Source organism: Oncorhynchus masou, chromosome 18 (genome assembly GCF_036934945.1).
Source record: "Oncorhynchus masou masou isolate Uvic2021 chromosome 18, UVic_Omas_1.1, whole genome shotgun sequence".
NCBI lineage: Eukaryota > Metazoa > Chordata > Actinopteri > Salmoniformes > Salmonidae > Oncorhynchus > Oncorhynchus masou.
This window is the reverse complement of record NC_088229.1, coordinates 30,628,575-30,649,932: the sequence shown is the minus strand read 5'-3', so window position 1 is coordinate 30,649,932 and position 21,358 is coordinate 30,628,575. Positions and strand designations below refer to the sequence as shown.

General features: G+C 41.7%; 1 protein-coding gene across 4 annotated transcripts in view; it reads right to left on the bottom strand.

Moving 5' to 3' along the window:
* Positions 1-752: 752 nt before the first annotated feature.
* Positions 753-21,358, bottom strand: part of LOC135504388 (GRIP1-associated protein 1-like) — a 41,381-nt gene continuing 20,775 nt past the window's right edge. For all 4 annotated transcript variants that reach the window (XM_064922943.1, XM_064922942.1, XM_064922944.1 and 1 more), the window contains 3 exons: positions 19,891-19,984; positions 5,020-5,204; positions 753-3,007 (listed from right to left, as the gene is read on the bottom strand). In XM_064922943.1, coding sequence (XP_064779015.1) covers positions 2,930-3,007; positions 5,020-5,204; positions 19,891-19,984 — 357 coding nt within the window. In that variant the 3' untranslated portion in view covers positions 753-2,929. The remainder of the gene's footprint in view (positions 3,008-5,019; positions 5,205-19,890; positions 19,985-21,358) is intronic.

The following is a 21,358-nucleotide window of genomic DNA, read 5'->3' as shown; positions in this document are numbered from 1 at the left end:
AGTCTAACATAATACAATGTGGAAAAAGGTGTGTGTCTAAATACTCTCTGAACACACTGTACAAAGTAAAGAATGGTCAAATGCTGTCGGCATGCTAAAGTTGGCAGGTTTTTTGACTAGGAATGAAAGGGATATGAGTATGGACAGTCTGAATTGGGTTCTTAGATTGGCTGTGTAAACAGCCTAAAGCAGTGCTTCTCCACCAGAGGTGCTAGTACCCCTGGGGGTACTTGGCCAATCCACAGGGGGTACTTGATGACTCAGGAGACCATAGGGCTTACTGGTAAAATGCACAAGTAGGGTACTCCGGACAGAGCAAAAGGCACTTGGTGGTACAGAAAACAAAAAAAAGGTTGAGAATCACTGCTCTCAACAGGGACAGAATTATCGAATGCTCAAAGAATACGCAAATAATAGTTGCTGTTTTTAACTGCAGGCATAGGAGAGAGAACATTTGGAGTGGTGCAGCGACCGGTCATCAACAACTATAAAGAACACAATCCCACAAAATGTTTGTGTGATTGTCGTTTGTCTCACATGTCCTTGTTTCAGCATATTAGTTTACACACAATATGAACTCAGCAGGTGATCGAACAGAGGTGTTGAGCTATACGTAAGGGGGACATTTGCGCTCGTGTTTCTACAGTTGTCAGTATATAACTTCAGATCCACCTTCTATTCTCTACAAGTTAGGGAAACAAGTTGCTCTTACTTTCCGAAATGACAAATCACCAAAGAGATTAGACATGGAATACATTTTACAGCCATTTTTATTGACACTGCATGAATATCATTTAGCTGGAGAAACAGTTGACAAATGCATACATCTGAAGGAAAGGAATAGTCCACTGGGGAAGCAGTCGAGTGCTGGGTTGTATATTTGACCTTTTAATAAAACCCTGAATGATTATATCTGTTAGTAGTTATGAGGACTTTGCTGCAGCCGAGTTTGGCAATTCAAACATTTAAGTAAAAGGGGAGAGGATTGTTTAAATAAAGCACACAATCTTTAAATGTATTGGAAAAAGTGCAGAGTGTACGTATCTACAGTATCACCTATTATACCCAATATACTCATCTGAATCAAAGTCCATTTTGTCTCCAATGGGTGTCTGGGTGTTCAAAGAAAGTTCCGGAACACATCTGCCAAACATGCCTATGGTACATTACTGTATAAACTTAGCACTACACAGATTACTGCTATAAAAAAAAAGATAATTTAAAAATGTTAAAGATAAAAGTAATGTTAAATGACATTAACTAGTGATGTGCATTTATATCCTTCTTAATTTCAGGCAGATATGTAGACAGGAGATAAGACTTGGGGGGGGGGGGCTTCCAATGAACCAATCTGTTTGTTCCTAAAGTTTTCACTGAGGTCTGAAGTAAAAACATCCTCAAATAAGGGAAACTTGTCTCAAAGTGTGAAAGGCTAACACCAGTACACACGTTCACGTCCACTTAAACGATCCCACATTTCATCTGCCAAGCTACTGTTGATCAGTCACGTTGAGAAATCACTTAAAATAATACATTTGCTAAATTAGTCAAAGGCAAACTAAGAGCCCAACTTCACATGATCCAAGCTACCCTCATCTGGACCGTCACTCCAGTACACTGGACCAGTTGACCTTATAAAAACGGTAATGGCCGGGTAACGACACCAGATAATTATTTTTGAGGAGTTTCCAGTCCATGTGAAACTCAGAGACCATTCTGATGAGCTTGGCCAGAGGGAATGGAAGACTTTCACTCAGACGACCAACACTGCTGTTAGACCTTAGCCAGGGGGAGATTAGTTCTCAAACTAATTCATCCTCTCAAAGAGAATCCTCTGTTTCTTAGTGCATCTCTAGTCTCATATCTCAACAACATATCAAAGTGGAGTTAAGCCGGAATTACATCCACAAATCTAACCATGGAGGGGGGGGGGGGTAATTGGGGATAGAGAAAGCAGCCAAAGTGACATTTGAAAGCGGGGCACAAAGCAGGCATCTAGCCAGTTCCTGGACAGCCTATTCAGGTTGACAGCAGATGCTCAAGCAGCCAAGGCCTCATCCTCTGCTGCAGTCACAGCCCTGGTGCTGGGTGCAAACTAAAAGAGCACAGAGATCTAACCCAGTGATTCGAGACACCGGTGGTTTGGTCCAGTCCGCAATGCTAGTCAGACGATAGGCTATGCAATCTATTGAGGTTTTTGTCTAATTTCTGTACTACTGGCTTTAGGATACTTGCTATTTTCCCAGACATATTCAACTGGACACAGCATCTATAATCTATGCCGGATGTAAATCTTTGACAATAATTTTGCTTCATATGCAATACTTCTAACTCCGAGACCGATAAATTACTACAGTTGATTTTTCATATTCATATATACAGGATTTATACAAAAAAAAAAAAAACAAGAGTTGCAGAGTTTGAAGTTTAGCAAAATTAATACGAGTACAGGCAAAACACAACAGCTTAAGCCTCTCTGAATGAGTAAGCAGAATGTCTCTTGTTATTCACGACATTAAACAATCTCTTGAAGATGTGAACCAGTAATGCACTGTCCTAGAGATTTCCTGGCATCCTGGTTCCTGCCAGCGTTGCATTCTCCAGAGCACACCAGTGTGTGTGTGTGTGGGAGGGGGGGGAGAGCAGACAGAGCAGACAGAGCAGCCTGTCATAGAAGTCAGGCCACAATACGCTATTTTTCTCAAGAGTTACAGAAAGAACCAAGACATGTTACAATAAGTACATTCAGTTGTAAAGCAGTTGCAAAATAACTAACCCCCCCCTTCCCCTCTCTCCATTTCTCTGCATTCCCGGCCAGAAGTTCAGTCAGTCAGCATGGATGAATGTGTAGTGTTCTCTTATTAGCCACAGAAACAGGTGATGAGAGAGTGAAGGAGAAGTGCTGGTCGGCGGGACTGGGTCCAGTCTTTTAGCCCATGGCTGAGCCAGCTCCATAACTTGAGTCTTTACTTAAACGGACAATCTCCTGAGACAGAACTTCAAGATCCTAAAAAAAGACAAAAACATAATTTGCTATTTTAACACCACAAAGCTGGGTACAAACAACAACCTCTGCTAATTTCTGGCAGCTTCATATCTAACTGCAAGACATTTCTTTCATCATGCATCCTCTTCCATTCTGATGTACTTCAGCTATGGACTACTGAACTTCAGAGAGTTGATTCAAGGTGTTGGGAAAGAACTGTAACAGTGACAATTATAGCGTGGAGGGTGCGGGGGAGCCATTAGACAGACGGACTCGGGTTCAGCTGCAATCTCCTCCCATAAAAAGCCAACGTTCCTATCCTCTGTGTGCTCACTAAAGAAAGAGCCATGAAATATTAACAGGCCTGTTTGTTTCTGGGCTGGCGGCCCCAACAGGCATTAAATATTCATGGGCTCGCTGCCCGCCGCTGCCCCTGGAATCCAGAGAGAAGATGGGGGCAACCAGGAGCCTGCCTGCCCATCTGCAGCTTCACCAGTAGCGAACACAACCGTCTTGCACTTCAGCCATGGCGCCCTGTCATTCTGCTCTGGTGGGCTGTGACACTGCTTCATCATGTTCTAGTGCATGATTAGGAGCCCATGCCTGAAGAGCTGCTTGGTAGCAGGAGGGAGGGAAGGGGGTGGGTGGAAAGGCATTAGCAGCGGAGGAGGAGGAGAGGGATGGGGGCAGCTACACATGGTTGCTCTCCCCTTGAGCACCCTCTTATCTGTTTAATCAGATCAAGATTTTTCTCATTTAAATTTGGATAAAAGCAAACCGTTATGCTGCTGTTAACAAGCATGGTACAACTGCCACCAGCGTTGGGATGCTCATGTCAGAGCCTGCAGCCGCTTCTTCCAGCTGCCATGTAAAGGCTTTGTGACTGAATGACAATTCTCCATGTCTCATTCTTGGATGAGTAATTTTGAATACAGTCTATCCCTTGGCATATTTTTGGGCACTGTAATTGAGCTCCTATCTGCATAAAACCAATGCATGAAGTTCTCAGAAAATGTATCATGCATAAATTATTATATTTTACGATGACAACGTCAAAGAGGATCATCAGCTCGGCTGTCTATAAATAAAATAGTGTATATTTCTTCATTATGGATATCGAAGAGGACTACAACAGAATTTCAGGCTAGCTTTATTTTTACGCAGAGCCAGAGTGCCTGCAAGTCCTATCCTAGATTTCTCGGGTATCTTCCAAGCCGAAGTTTAAGCCGGGTGTTTGTGTAACCTACAACTCCCCATGGGCACGCAGAACTCCTACACACCACAGCCAAGGATCCAGACTGTCTCCAAGACCGACTACAGCACTACACCCCTCACTGTAGCTAACCAGCTTACACACACACACAAAATATTAAACACAGACACCTCACAGTATTACTGATGCAACACTAAACAGAGCAGGGTCAGTTATCACTCAGTATGGACAGTGGAAAGAGCCCTCCCCCATTACTTCACCACAGTTCGTCAAAAGGCCAGGAGACATTTGATAGGTTCGTGTTCTGAGGTAAAAATCTGCATGAAGATAGAAACACCACACTGTGCTCCCATCAAACACATGAGACTGCACCACCATGCTTTGCTTGGAGGAGACCCATTTCTATTTCTGCATAGAAAACCATTTGAACATTAAGGAGCGCCCACGCCTTGGCCTGTGACGAATACCCCCCCCCATGATGCGCTAGTCTCAGAGCTGGATGACAGCAGCACACAGGCAGGCATGCCACCTACTCACGCACAGTCACACTGACTACACGCACATCACCCAGTCATTGGTATGGATCCCCACACTTTAACTACAGGCCCCAGGGATGTCCACAGGTTCTGAACCACTTAAAAAACACATCCAATGTGTTTACGGAACACAAACCATTTAATTCACCACCACCCTCAACAGCAACGGTTTCCCCAACCCAGCCTACCTTCTGTAGTGTACAGCAGCCTACCTTCTGTAGTGTACAGCAGCCTACCTTCTGTAGTGTACAGCAGCCTACCTTCTGTAGTGTACAGCAGCCTACCTTCTGTAGATGCATGTTCTTTGTCAGCTGTTCCTCCAACATGTTCTGCAGCTTCTTGTTCATCTCCCGCAAGTTCTCGTCCCCAGGCTTCACCAGGTCCCGGAGCACAGAGCCCAGACCATGTCCATGGCCCCCCACCTGGCCCCCGTGATTGGCCACCGCCACCGCACCATGTGCACCATGTGCTGCAGGGGAGAGAGGGAACAAATCAATTAAAGGATACCAACCTCCGGCATGCTTCATTGAACTGGAGTGTTTGACAAACCCAGGGAAAAACCTAAGGCCCTAGTTATAACTGGCCCATGAATTATATCTAATGAACATTGTTATTTGTAACAAGACGCATGCAATTCTTTTGTATTGTTGTATCAATGTTCAATGGGTTACAGGAATTGAGCAGGACTTCTCTCTAATCCACATTATCTAATGAAATTGTATGTCTCTGGTAAAAATAGAATTGTTTGCTGTACAGTGCCTTCATAAAAAGTTTTCATACCCCTAGACTTATTCCACGTTGTTGTGTTATAGCCTGAATTCAAAACCAATTAAATCTGTTTTTCCTCACCCATCGACACACAATACCCCATAATGAGAAAGTGAAAACATGATTAAATTTTTTTTTTATTGAAAATGAAATACAGAAACCTCTCATTTACATAAGTATTAATTCCCCTCAGTCATGTTAGAATCAACTTTGGCAGCGATTACAGCTGTGAGTATTTCTGGGCAAGTCAAAAGAGCTTTGCACACCTGGATTGTACAATATTTCTCAATTATTCTTTTAACTATTCATGCTCTGTCAAATTGGTGCTAATCATTGCTAGACAACCATTTAAGTCTTGCCATAGATTTAAGCCCATTTAAGTCCAAACTAACGCGGCCACTCAGGAACATTCACTGTCTTCTTGGTAAGCAACTCCAGTGTAGATTTGGCCTTGTGTTTTAGATTGTCCTGCTGAAAGGTGAATTAATCTCCCAGTGTCTGGTGGAAAGCAGACAACTAGGTTTTCCTCTAGGATTTACCTGTGCTTAGCGCCATTCCATTTCTTTTTATCCTGAAAAACTCCCACGTCTATAACAATTACAAGCATACGCATAACATGATGCAACCACCCCTATGCTTGAAAATATGGGTGGTGGTAATCTGTAATGTGTTGTATTGGATTTGCTCCAAACATAATTTTTGTCCTGAATACAACAGTGTTAATTACTTTGCCACATTACTTTAGTTCCTTCTTGCAAACAGGATGCATGTGTTGAAATATTTTTTATTCTGTACAGGCTTCCTTTTCACCATGTCAACTAGGTTAGTATTGTGGACTAACTACAATGTTGATCCATCCTCAGTTCTCCCCCATCACAGCCAATAAACTGTTTTAAAGTAACAAAATCCCTGAGCGGTTTCCTTCCTCTCCGGCAACGGATCTAGGAAGGAAGCCTGTATCTTTGTAGTAACTGGGTGTATTAATACACCATCCAAAGTGTAATTAATAACTTCACCATTCTCAAAGGGATATTCAATGTCTGCTTTGTCTACAAATAGGTGCCCTTCTTTGAAAGGCATTGGAAAACCTCCTTGGTCTTTGTGGTTAAATCTGTGTTTGCAGTGAGGGACTGCTTGACTAAAGGGCCTTACAGATAATTGTATGTGGGGCACAGAGAAGAAGCAGTCATTAAAGAACATGATGTTAAACACTATTATTGCACACAGAGTGAGTCCATACAACTGGAGGCTAATTTTTACTCCTGAATTTATTTAGGCTCGTCATAAAAGGGGTTGAAAACTTTAACGCGACATTTCATCTTTTAATTTTGTATTATTTGTCCCCCCCCCAAAAAAAAAAATCCACTTTGACATGGGGTATAGTGTGTCTGGGTCAGTGCCCAAAAATCTCAATGTCAAAATAAATAAATATTTATAATAATATTTGGACTGTAACACAACAAATGTGGAGAAAGTCAAGGCATTTCAATACTTTAAGTTTTGATTTATTTAACTAGGCAAGGTACTGGATCTGTGTTGAGTTCTGGTGCATCCAAGACTGATGCCGGACCATACCAGTTCAAACACAGGTGGTGGCAGTGCTATGCTTCTCTGTTCAATGCAGTACTTTTCCCACCTCTCAGGTGGTCTGCAAGCTCAATTACACTGGTTACAATGTTGAACATGTTCATGATTAATGTTTTAAATGCAGCAGTATCATCCATTCATTAGCCTACATCAATCACTCAAGAATCTCACTCCTGCCTTGATAACATTATGTCAGCTGCTCCATTTCTATGGATTGTAGTCTGTTCTGGGTGGGGTACAGCCAGCTGTAGATCCCTGGTTAGGTAACATCAAACCGCTCAACAATTTCCTAGAGGCCTTGGAGCAAATATCTGTCTGACTGATAAGCTGTTCCTCACGTCTGACAGCATTTCAAATGACAACGCTGCAGTTGCTCTACAAGACAGGTATACATTTGATGCCAAACAACGACAGTAGAGATAAAATACTGAACCTCACGTGTGATAATGAGTTTAGGTCTTCTAGCGTACCCATAGCGCAGCTCAAGACTTAAAGCATAACATTTTCAGGTTTATTATAACTAGGGCATACCCATTTCTAAAGTGTTACAGGTTCAAACACAGTGTTCCCATTACCAAAGCTTCTGGAAGTTTAAGTTAAAGGAGTGAAATTGAGTTATGCAATGAAACATTAGAGTTGAGCAACTGTCCCCCTAAACGCAGTTGGCTTTACCTAAAGATTATGGCAGCAGTCATTGGCGTGATATTGGAACTGGACAAGCTTACGGTGTGATTAATTTTTGAGAATATTTTCTATTGGGGGAGTTGTCAGCTGTAAACTGGCATCACATTGCCAGCTCTTTGTAGAAATAAGGGTCACCTCTTGAAATTTAAACAGTGTTTCTCTGGCCATGACTAGTCAGGTGGGTCCCTACTGCACTGTCGCCCTGTTAAGTAGGGTTTTCCACAGGACGAGAGCGGTGATCGTCTGAACTGCCGCGGCTGCCAACATTGTAAATGACACTATTCGTCGCTCAGTATACACTTTGTGGGGCAGGCACAGCCAATCAAGATCACTTTTCAGAATCTGACACTAAAAACATCACGCCCATATTGAGCAGACGTTAAGACAAACTTTCTCTAAATCTCTGCGGCTTTTGTACGGGACACTTTGGAAATGGGTCTTAAAAAAAATGTTTACCGTGACAAATCAAAATTGTGTTTTAGTACTGTAGCTGATAAAGGAACAGCGGTCTTATCAAGAAGCTGCAAGCTCGGCAAGGTAAGTGACAACACATTGTCAATGGAAACATTAGTTCCAACCCTGTTTGGCATTTCACTCACCCGTGCAGACAGACAGTAAACAACACACATTTCTTTCTATCATTGCTATAATACAGTACAGAAATGCTACAGTCCTGACTTTAAAAAGGTCACCCTTATATTCATGTGATTGTTCTAAGAAATTAACTTAATTGACAAATTAAAAGAAAATATAAACAAACCTCTAAGGCTATACATGAACATAGCCTAGATATACTTGTTCTCCAAACCAATCTCTTCTTCTGGGACTAGTGCTGAGTGCAGTGAGGGGAGACTCAGTTGACTCAGAGCAGAATAACATAACCCAAACTGACATCTGCAACACCGGCTCGCTGATGCTGAAAGCCAGGCTGAGATCACAGATGGAAGATAGACATTCTCAACTCCCTTTAACCAATGATACCTCTAGTCAGGGGCGGCAGGTAGCCTAGCAGTTAAGAGGGTTGGACCAGTAACCGAAAGGAGTTGACTAGGTGAAAAATCGGTCTGTGTCCTTGAGCAAGGCACTTAACCCTAATTACTCCTGTAAGTTGTTCTCGGGTTAGCTAAAATGTAGTCAAATAGTTATTCTACTTTGCCCTGGTATGGGAAGAATTCTACAGACATTGAAAAACAAAAAACAGTCTCCCTAATAGGTGACAATTGCTTTTCTCATCTTGAATCATGGAAACCTTCCAGGTCTGTCTTCCCCTAAGAGCAGTGTGCTGCAGAAGTGCACCGATATGCCAACATGGCTGAACAGTAACGTTACTAATCTAAGTGGTCCTGCTGCTACTGAACTGTTGAAGCAACACAGTGAGCTGTGGCTGGCTGCCACCACACAGCTACTACAACTGCAGCCCTGCCTGCTGCCAGTCACTACAACTAACTGCAGCTCTGCCTGCTCTCAACTCCCACAGGATCACAGTGTGCTAAGTGGAAACACTGACAGGAAAAATACAGGCTAGATCTATAGAAATGTAGCCCTGCCTGTTTAAAGTGTATGCGTCATTTCTTGTAATGTACCCCCTCGTCCATTACAGGTGTCATTCCCAGTGATGAATCGCTCATTTGCAAGAGATTTACAATGCTCACTTAAAAACAACTTCATCATTATAAACGACTTTGTGCGGAGCAATCCCAAGACAAGTTATAACCAAGAATAACCAAGTAATTTGACAACACATTTCCCAAGTCTTAACCTATTGTTATTAATTACAACCTATAAACGTCAACTTGAAGGCTGCTTTATAACGGACTCATATCCTAACATTCTTCAAGGTTGTGAAGTTCCTGGAGTTCTCCGTGCAGAACAAACAGTGTTGGATGAAAAGGTTAGAGGCTACGTCACAGTGGGAGCAGCCGTGTACAATACTAGGCGAGAGGCAGGGGTTACAGACTGCAGCAGTAGGAAACTTACCCAAGCTGACTTCTCCAGCAGGGAAGAGCACTTAGCCAGGAGAGGAAGCTCATCTACAAATAAACTCCCTGTCCAACTCCACACATGACTGCGGCATTGTACCTGACTGCTCAATTAACCAACTCCCACAATCCCTTCTACACTCTCCAGCACCAGACTGCAGTCTTATACATCACGCAAGACACTTCCTCCATTACACTAACTGATAGATAGAGATAGATAGAAAAATGAAGTAGAACAGAGTGCCAGTGTGCTAATCCACAGAAGCCCAATGAACAGATTCAGAGATGGTTCATCAACATGCTGGTAACGTGTGGAGAGTTTGTGAATCATTATCCATCAAGCCCTTTCATAAGATGTGGAAGATCTCAGTGAACAAAATCCGCTGAGGAAAGCAGGTTGGAACCATTTGAAAAATGATTAATCAAAGAAGTCACTGTGTACACCACCAGTTTACAGCAGCACAAGTGTTTACATTACCATTAGCTACAAGAACATGATGTGGTGTCATTTAGTTGCTGATGGGACTACGTTATGACGCAAGGTGCAGCAGAGCAGACAGACAGCAGTAGGCTGTGTTGACCAGGTAGGCAGTCTGGCAGGCACTGTAAAATTACTGTGTGCGCCTCCCATCTCACCAGCAGGGCTGAGGTCTCAGTCGGCTGCTGCATTATTGAATATGTGCTGGGTTCACTCAGGCATGTCTGCACCCTGAATCATTTAAATCCTGCTAATGTCAGCTCTCATCTAGCACCGTGTCCTACTGCCTGCTTTCTGGAGGCTAGGCCCTTCATTTTTCCACAGCCTTCTCTGTGGATCTCTCGGATGCTGTTATGGGAGGGGGCAAGGTTATTTACCAAAGATATTTGCCACTGCTGTCCCACCTGGTCTCCTGTTTTTGAACCAACAAATAGCTGCACTAACATTACACAGTATGTCTGGCTGTAAATATGGCCATTGTATGATCATTCTAGGGATGCGAAGGTGCATAAATATGGCGGCCCCCATGTACTTTATACAAATGCCTTGTTTGCTAAGTTCGCCGTATGTTATACTGAACAAAAATAAAACACAAGGAACAATTTCAAAGATGTTACTGAGTTACAGTTCACATAAGGAAATTAGTCAATTAAAATAAATTCATTAGGCCCTAATCTATGGATTTCACGACTGGGAATACAGATTTGCATCGGTTGGTCACAGATACCTTAAAAACCAGTCTGTATCTGGTGACCACCATTTGCCTTACACAGCACGACACATTCTCCTTAGCAGACTGTTGAATGTTGTCCCACTCCTCTTCAATGAGTGTGCGAAGTTTCTGGATATTGGCGGGAACTGGAACACATCAATCCTGAGAATCCCAAACATGGGTGACGTGTGGTGAGTATGCAGCCCGTGGAAGAACTGTGACATTTTCAGTTTCCAGGAATCGTGTACAGATCCTTGCAACGTGCATTATCATGCTGAGACGAGGTGATGGCTGCGGATGAATGGCACAACAATGGGCCTCAGGATCACGGGATCTGTGCATTCAAATTGACATCAATAAAATACAATTGTGTTCATTGTCGGACAAACTGCTCGCCCACACGTGGTTTGTGGTTGTGAGGCCAGTTGGAAGTACTGCCAAATTCTCTAAAATGATAGGCGATGGCTTATGGTAGAGAAATTAACATTAAAATGATCCGGCAACAGCTCTGGTGGACATTCCTGCAGACAGCATTCCAATTGCACACTACCTGAAAACTTGAGACATCTGTGGAATTGTGCTGTGGCAAAACTGCACATTTTAGAATGGCCTTATTGTCCCACGCACAAGGTGTACCTGTGTAATGAACCTGCTGTTTATTAGGCTTCTTGACGTGCCACACCTGTCAGGTGGATGGATTATCTTGGCAAAAAGGATATGCTTACTGACAGGGATGTGAAGAAAATATGAAAGAAATAAGCTTTTTGTGCGTATGGAACATTTCTGGGATCTTTTATTTCGGCTCATGAAAACTTTACATGTTGCGTTTATATTTTTTGTTCAGTGTACATTGCCCTCAGTTTTGTATTGGCATTAGCACAGTATAGAATTATCCCAGTTCTAGCTCCAAGACAATGGCAATTAGAAAAAATGATTGTGCTGATTTACTGGCCCATTGAACCATGTCGCGCGCAGTAGTTTAAAAAGTCGGTCGAGAGTGCTAAAATGAAGACACCATATCTGAATTTCTCCATCTTTATGCACCTTTGCCATAAACATCAGGTTGAGTGGCTGCTTTCATGTGCGCCCCTTTGACAGACGTGAACATGTTAATATCTAGCAACGCTACAAACTGTTTTCAATAAGTGTGACAAAACACCCTCATAAAATACCTCAATATATATCAAGTCATGTTCACGAGCAACCTTGTAAAATGTTAACACAATGCAGTATTTGAATAGACTAAAATACTGCCATCACTCCAGCTAAATGAAAACGTGCAACTAGCCAGTAGCATATGTAAGCAAGAACCCCCTCCCCGAAAATAAAAGTTGTGCTAGATCACATATCTCACACCTATTTTCCTTTTAAAAATATCGGATAAAGAAATGTTTTTTTTTCTTCACCCTTCTGTTTACGCAGTCTGACAAGCCCAGACAACTGGAGACCTTCAGCTTTTATAGCACAACATTTACAATTAGAAGAAACTGGCCATAATGGAATCTAGCCTGGCATTAAAATGTTAAATCAGTCAGTCATGAAATTAAAACAGGAGGAGAGCACACAGACAGTGGTGGAAGGGAAGCTCTTCTCTTATAAGCAGGGGATAAGAAGTCTAACCAACTTCCTCTGAAATGGGGATGACTGTGTGAAACACAGTAATTACCATCATCTCGTGGTTCTAAACAAAGGTCGTTACAGGGCACAGGATGTACTACGAATCCTACCTCCACCCCTCTGTAAACTGGCATCAGTGTGTGTGTGTCCTAAATAGTGTTGTCACAATAACAGAATTTTTTACTTCGATACCAGGTTTAGTATGAGGATACCAAAACAATACCCTGGGGTGGGTGGGGGGAGGGGGCATTAGCCTGTCGCAGAATGGCACTTAGTCCAGACAGATATTGAGTTCAATATAATTACATTACATTTTTGTATGCATTAATGAATCAAATTATACAATCAATTTGACATTGGTAAAAAAAAAAAAAAAAAACTAATCCCTAATGATACACTGGGCAACTCAATATGTAGCCTATGCACAATACAGATGAATGTATGTTCAATAAGTGTGTGCATGCATCAAGTTGTTGAGCTTGTTTTGGCTGATTTCATGGGGCTACAGATGGAGAGAAAAATATGTTTCCCTTCCATTTGAGACTTATTTTATTGTACTGATTAGCATAGAAGAAGCAATCGCTTACATGATAAAAGTTCTGTCGAAGACCCGTGACCTCATTAACATACAGCTCCAGCAAAGGCAGTGCAGTATGACGATAGGCAGAAACTGCTTCTCCAATAGAAATCCTGAGCACACTTGGAAGAGATGTGATGTCGACATTGGCTAGCTAAGCTCACACATAGAAACGCATTGGGTCTAACAGTTGTCTCGCGTCGAATTGAATCAAACCCCGGCCTGGTCTGTTTGGAAAATGTTCCCGGAAGTCTTGCAATTTCACCTCTACCTTACCTGACACCCTAGACCCACTTCAATTTGCTTACCACCCCAATAGATCCACAGACGATGCAGTCGCCATCGCACTGCACACTGGCCTCTCTCATCTGGACAAGAGGAATACCCATGTAAGAAAGCTTTTCATTGACTATACCTCAGCCTTCAACACCATGGTACCTTCCAAGCTCATCATTAAGCTCGGGGCACTGGGTCTGAACCCCGACTAAGTGAATGAAAAGTTTTTGGTCACAATCAGTTTTGCATATCACAAACAAAGTACTAGGGGTAGTGAACTGATCTCAGCTTCAGCAGTAAGCGAGCAAGGAAAGTTAGCCTACAAAGTTGGATGCTACCGGTATCTTCTTGCACTGTCAAGTGTTATATCCTGTAATGGACATCGTGAACAGTAATTAACAGTTTCAACATTGCTACATGGCGTGTTGCATTATTCAAGTGTGTCAACTTCTGTGCAGCATAAGTGGTGATACAGCCCGTGAGTGCAGTGGTTGTTCAGAACAGAATAGACCTGGCAATGACTAAAGTGGAGCAGCCGCGGTAAGCTCGCTCTATAAGGGGACATCGGCTGCGCTGATAGACATGATCCTCAAATCAGTAGATAACGTGAGACACATTTTACAGAAATACCGAAGGGTAAACATAAATAAAAGTACCAAAGTTTCAGTAAACCATGCAACACTCATCCAAAAATCTCTTGTCTACTACATCCTAAAACATACTGTAATAATTGTACTACATACTATTTAGAATGTACTATTTAGTGAAAATGAATGCAGTAAGCCACAAATATCAACATACTAGGCTCATTCATACTGACAATGCCTTATACCGCCATACGTTCATTTTTGGTGCAGCCCATCCCCTTCTTTGAATATCAGCTGTTGTCAAACACACGTGGGTCTGGAAAGATGATTATCTTCCTCCAGAGCAGCAAATTTTACTAGATGAAAAGCCCAAATGGAGTATGACATCCTGGCATTTAAAGCATACTACATTTTCAAAATGTCATACCATAACACTACATTCTTTTACTTTTAGATTTGTGTATTGTTAGATTCGACTACACCTTTGGAGCTAGGAAGCGTTTCTCTACACCCGCAATAACATCTGAGAAATATTGATTTGATGTTGTCATTTTCGCATACCCAAAATGCCTACTATTTAGAGCCCAAGTACGGCTATTAGGACATAACCAGTGTCAAGGAGCATGTACCAAGCACTGTGGAAAGAGATTAGGGCCTTTGGAAGATTGTTTCTTTATTAAACCTCCACTCAGCGCTGAGACTGAAAGCACTACGGACCATGGAACTTATATAGTAGGCCTAATGGAAGTAAACATAGATTGGCATATTTTTACACTCTACTTCATTGCATTATATCCAATGAAAAATCTGCTATGACCTAAGCCTGTTCATATTCAAGGCATTCAATTTTATTTTTGCAGTCTTTCCTTTGGCAAAAAAAAAAAGAAATCCCTATTGAAAGACAAGTTGCTTTGAGAAACTTTTATCTGCTGTGATTGAGCCTTTCTTTTTATGGAGTTTTGAAACACTAGACTACTGCAGTATTACTGAAGTCACAGATCATCCCTCTCCATTGCCGGTGGTTTAGCTTACTTTTAAGGAATATGAAAGATGCAGCGGCCTCATGGATTCCAACAGCGCACCAGTTCCAAAACAAACAATTCCCCATTTCTCTCGCTCTCTCTCTGAGATTCCTTTAACTGGGTTATAGGAGGAGGCACGGAAAGGGCGCATTAGACAAATAAAAAAATATTTTCAATATGAGAGCTAACTGTTCAAAGTTATAAGCTTTAAATGTCGCAGTGTTTTAGAACAGTGTGGCGTAAACACATTCCTAGGTTCAGAAAGGCTTTCCCTTCCAGAATCTGTGTACTCTGTATGTCTTGGCCTATATGAAAGTCTTATTATTCAATCATTGTAGTAGTTACAGCTAAGGGCACTTCATCTACAAAGAAAAAGCTGATGAAAACATTAACTTTGACGTAGCCTATCGGATAGGACCAATACGACATGAGGGTTAACGAGCGTTTTAATCGAGAGTGAACTACCTCAAATATTTCTTTTTAATAGTGCTTTCCTAAAAGGCATATACTTGAGGGTGCCCTTTGAGTGCAGTGCAGCCCTATCCCGAAAGCCTGATGATATCAGTGAGCTTGAGTGCCTGCATGCTCACGAGGAAGGCAGTCAGACAGAGACACAAGTCTGAGCACTTCAGACAAGTCCAGGTACTGAAACTGGGTCAGTCTCCATTCCAAAGCTTACGATACATTTCATAGCCCATCTACATCGGTTTAACGTGAAATATGGCTATAGTTGACATTTTGGATCTGCAAAATCTGCTATTTTGATTTGAGTTTCTGAAACTTTGTCTTTACTCGTGTCTAAACACCACAGCTAGCATGCTTATAGTAAATGCATTACTTACAGTGCTAATCCTAAAAGGTAATCATATTTCATTCTAGTTTGTTTTGTAAACTCTGCCAGTTCCATATGGTAATGGGGTTCCAATTATCACCAAACTATAAATCATGCCTCATGGATTAGCATAGAAGCAGGATAATATGGAGGGGTCATTATGTGCTAATCTGGTTGAGGAGAGCAGCAGAACAGGTTGCAGAGGAATCTTAAAAACACAGCCAGCCAAAACACCCCAATCTTTAAAGAGAAACTCATAAAATGTTAAGCAGAGCCTACAGCTCAGATCATAGAGTTATTAGATTGAACAAAGTGTATCTGAGCGCTCCAATAGCGGCAAACTTAAAATAGAATTATTATAAATAGCACCGGTGAAACATTTACGAGTGTATTATAAAAGCAAGACAGTGGAACAGGTTCAAACGTAATAATAGAATTGAATAACTTCCCTACTGTGAAAGAGTGGGACAGTGTCTATTTATGCCAGCTGTTAGCATAGGTTATTTTCAGTAAAATACTGTTTCTATATTGAACAAAAATATTTGAAAAAAAAAAACTCTGCAAAATCTGTGTTACAATTCATATAATGAAATCAGTCAATTTAAATAAATTAGGGCCAAATCTATGGATTTCACATGACTGGGCAGTGGAACAGCCATTGGGAAGCCAGGCCCAGCCAATCAGAATTTGTTTTTCTTCAAAATTAGGGCTTGATTACAGACAGAAATATTTCTCAGCAGCACCCCAACTCAGACAATCCCGCAGGTGAAGAAGCCGGGTGTGGAGGTCCCAGGCTGGCGTGGTTACACATGGTCGTAGGTTGTGAGGCTAGTTGGATGTACTGCCAAATTCTCAAAAATGACGGAGGTGGCTTATGGTAGGGAAATTAACATTAAATTATCTGGCAACAGCTCTGATGGACATCTCTGTAGTCAGCATTGCAATTACGTGCTCCCTCAATTTGAGACATCTGGGGCCTCCCGAGTGGCGCAGTGGTAGCTATGCCACTAGAGATTCTGGGTTCGAGTCCAGGCTCTGTCGCAACCGGGAGACCCACGGGGCAGCACACAATTGGCCCAGCGTCCTCGGGATAGGGGAGGGCCTGGCTGGCAGGGATGTCCATGTCCCATCACACACTAGCGACTCCTGTGGCGGACCGGGCACAGTGCACACAGACACGGTCGCCAGATGTACGGTGTTTCCTCCGACACATTGGTGCGACTGGCTTCCGGGTTATAACATTTGAGATGTCTTTTACATTGTGTTATGTGACAAAACTGTACATTTTAGAGTGGCCTTTTATTGTCCCCAGCACAAGGTGCACCTGTGTAATGATCATGCTGTTTCTTGATGTGCCATATCTGTCAGGTGGATGGATTATCTTGGCAAAAGGAGATATGCTCACTAACAGGGAAGTAAACAAATGTGTGCACCGAACTTGAGAAATAAGCTTTTGGTGCTTATGGAAAATTTCTGGGATCTTTTATTTCAGCTCATGAAACATGGGACCAACACTTGACATGTTGTGTTTACATTTTTGTTCAGTATAGTTTTACCCTCAAGACATGAAACAAGATGTACTGGAATAATAGAGTCAACTCATCTTTGAGTGTTCTCTGGTTTTGGTTCAACATTCAACCTCACAAATCTCGTAGAGGTCGAGTCCCCCTCAGGACGGTTGAGCTAACGTAGGCTAATGAAATTAGCATGAGGCTGTAAGTAACAAGAACATTTCCCAGGACATATCTGATATTGGCAGAAAGCTTAAATTATTGTTAATCTAACTGCACTGTCAAATTTACAGTAGCTATTACTGTGAAATAATACCCATGCTATTGTTTGAGGAGAGTGCATAATTTTGAACCTGAACCTGAAAAGTTATTAATAAGCCAATTGGGCACATTTGGGCAGTATTGATACAACAATTTTAACAGAAATGCAATGGTTCATTGGATCAGTCTAAAACTTTGCACATACACTGCTGCCATCTAGTGGCCAAAATCTAAATTGTGCCTGGGCTGGAATAATACATTATGGCCTTTCTCTTGCATTTCAATAAATGGTACAACAAACTTCAGTGTTTCCTTTCAAATTGTACCAAGAATATGCATATCCTTGCTTCAGGTCCTGAGCTACAGGCAGTTAGATTTGGGTATGTCATTTTAGGTGGAAATTGGAAAAAAGGGTCAGATCCATAAGAGGTTTTAAACTCACAATTCAAAATAAATTGAGCGAAGAGCGAAAGATCTCTGAACTCCCTAGGTGGGCTACATTTCAGGAGACAAAATAATCCAATTTTCAAGTAAATCTTAGATGGCTTTACACTGTACATAACAGTTCAATAGACAAACTATAATGTAGGCATACATACAGTGGGGCAAAAAAGTATTTAGTCAGCCACCAATTGTGCAAGTTCTCCCACTTTAAAAGATGAGGCCTGTAATTTTCATCATAGGTACACCTCAACTATGACAGACAAAATGAGAAAAAAAATCCAGAAAATTACATTGTAGGATTTTTAATGAATTTATTTGCAAATTATGGTGAAAAATAAGTATTTGGTCACTTACAAACAAGCAAGATTTCTGGCTCTCACAGACCTGTTTCTTCTTATTTAAGAGGCTCCTCTGTCCTCCACTCATTACCTGTATTAATGGCACCTGTTTGAACTTGTTATCAGTATAAAAGACACCTGTCCACAACCTCAAACAGTCACAGTCCAAACTCCACTATGGCCAAGACCAAAGTGCTGTCAAAGGACACCAGAAACAAAATTGTAGACCTGCACCAGGCTGGGAAGACTGAATCTGCAATAGTTAAGCAGCTTGGTTTGAGGAAATCAACGGTGGGTGCAATTATTAGGAAATGGAAGACATACAAGACCACTGATAATCTCCCTCGATCTGGGGCTCCACGCAAGATCTCACCCCGTGGGGTCAAAATGATCACAAGAACGGTGAGCAAAAATCCCAGAACCACACGGGGGGACCGAGTGAATGACCTGCAGAGAGCTGGGCCCAAAGTAACAAAGCCTACCATCAGTAACACACTACGCCGCCAGGGACTCAAATCCTGCAGTGCCAGACATGTCCCCCTGCTTAAGCCTGTACATATCCAGGCCAGTCTGAAGTTTGCGAGAGAGCATTTGGATGATCCAGAAGAAGATTGGGAGAATGTCATATGGTCAGATGAAACCAAAATATAACTTTTTGGTAAAAACTCAACTCGTCGTGTTTGGAGGACAAAGAATGCTGAGTTGCATCCAAAGAACACCATACCTACTGTGAAGCATGGGGGTGGAAACATCATGCTTTGGGGCTGCTTTTCTGCAAAGGGACCAGGATGACTGATCCGTGTAAAGGAAAGAATGAATGGGGCCATGTATCGTGAGATTTTGAGTGAAAACCTCCTTCCATCAGCAAGGGCATTGAAGATGAAACGTGGCTGTGATCCCAAACACACCACCCGGGCAACGAAGGAGTGGCTTCGTAAGAAGCATTTCAAGGTCCTGGAGTGGCCTAGCCAGTCTCCAGATCTCAACCCCATAGAAAATCTTTGGAGGGAGTTGAAAGTCCGTGTTGCCCAGCAACAGCCCCAAAACATCACTGCTCTAGAGGAGATCTGCATGGAGGAATGGGCCAAAATACCAGCAACAGTGTGTGAAAACCTTGTGACGACTTACAGAAAACATTTGACCTCTGTCATTGCCAACAAAGAGTATATAACAAAGTATTGAGAAACTTTTATTCTTGACCAAATACTTATTTTCCACCATAATTTGCAAATCAATTCATTAAAAATCCTACAATGTGATTTTCTGGATTTTTTCCCCTAATTCTGTCTGTCATAGTTGAAGTGTACCTATGATGAAAATTACAGGCCTCTCTCATATTTTTAAGTGGGAGAACTTGCACAATTGGTGGTTGACTAAATACATTTTTGCCCCACTGTATTCCTGTCAGTGAAAAACAAGTATCACATCTAAAGGAGGGGGAAACAAGTTCAACAAGGCAAGGAGACAGAGACAGATGGTTACCTATCCTGCTGTCCATGACATAGGTCTCGATGATGGCACTCTTCTTACAGATGTCATCAGCCATGGAGGAGCAGCTGACCTCTAGGTGTTTAACCTGCAGCATATTAGACACACACATTAGATACACCTAAAGAGATAACCCCACAGCTGGTTTACTGAGAAAAGGGGCACCAAATGTCAACACAAAGGACCTGTCACAGCTACTAGCATGTACATCAATCATCTCTCACACCCAGAGCAGGCAGGCAGCAAATGAATAGATCATATGATCTGGGGAAGAACAGCAAGGCGCAAAAACAAGTAATAGCAGCAGATCCCTGTCCAGTGTAGCCATATTTTGGTGAATTTGATATAAAGTCACCAGTAAAAGATGGTTTCACAATTTAATTGGAAATAAAAGCTATTCTAGTGGTAAAAAAAAAAGATTAATGAATGCCCATAAAATGCAGTGAAGAACATTATCATTATCTCACAACTATCTGTCATGTCAGTTTCTTCCCAAATAATATTGACAGTTCAGGTTGATTTTTTATTTATTTATTGTGTTTGGTTTCATTTGATCTTGCATTCATACTATTAACTGTAATTTAGTTGTACAACCATACACTCCCCACCTTGTTTACTAAAATGTGTGAATTTGGCTAAACACTGCAGCATTTTTATTTGATTAAATGTTTCTTATGAAGCGACAGTATAGAAATGTCACCTTTTATTCCAGTTTTTTTTCATACATATCTGATTTACCATTTAGAAATGAAAGCATGTCTCGTATCTAATACCACAATTTGAAGACTTTCATAAATATTTTGACAAGATATTTCTGAACATTTCTACATTAATGTGGATGCTATGGATAATAATGAATAATGATGAGTGAGAAAGAATATCACCCCAAATACTGGACCAAATACTAAACTTTAAGTGATTTTGTCCAAATACTTAGAGGGGAAAAAAACACTTACAAAAAATGGTGGGGAGTAGATACATAAAGTGCTTTCATTTCCAAACGGTAATACAGATACGCATGAAAATAACCTCAAATAAATATGTTGACATACTATACTGTCGCCTCATATGAAACATGTGTTCTCAAATCCAAAATGCTGGAGTATAGAGACAAATGTATAAATTTGATCTTAACTGTGCAAATAAATACGAAGGGGTGTGGGAAAGGAAAAACCTAGTCAGTTGCACAACTGAATGCATTCAACCAAAATGTGCCTTCCACATTTAACTCAACGTCGATTAAGCCAGGGGAGCAGTTGTTGTTGGGGGTTAAGTGCAGAACGGCAGATACTTTCCATCTTGCCGGCTTAGGGATTCAAACCAGCGACCTTTCGGTTACAGGCATAACGCTCTAAAGCGCTAGGCTACCTGCCACCCATGTATAGAACATATTACACAGTTCATAGTAAATGATAGCCAAGTTGAAAACGTAGTAGAACAAAGCATAAGACACATTTCCATT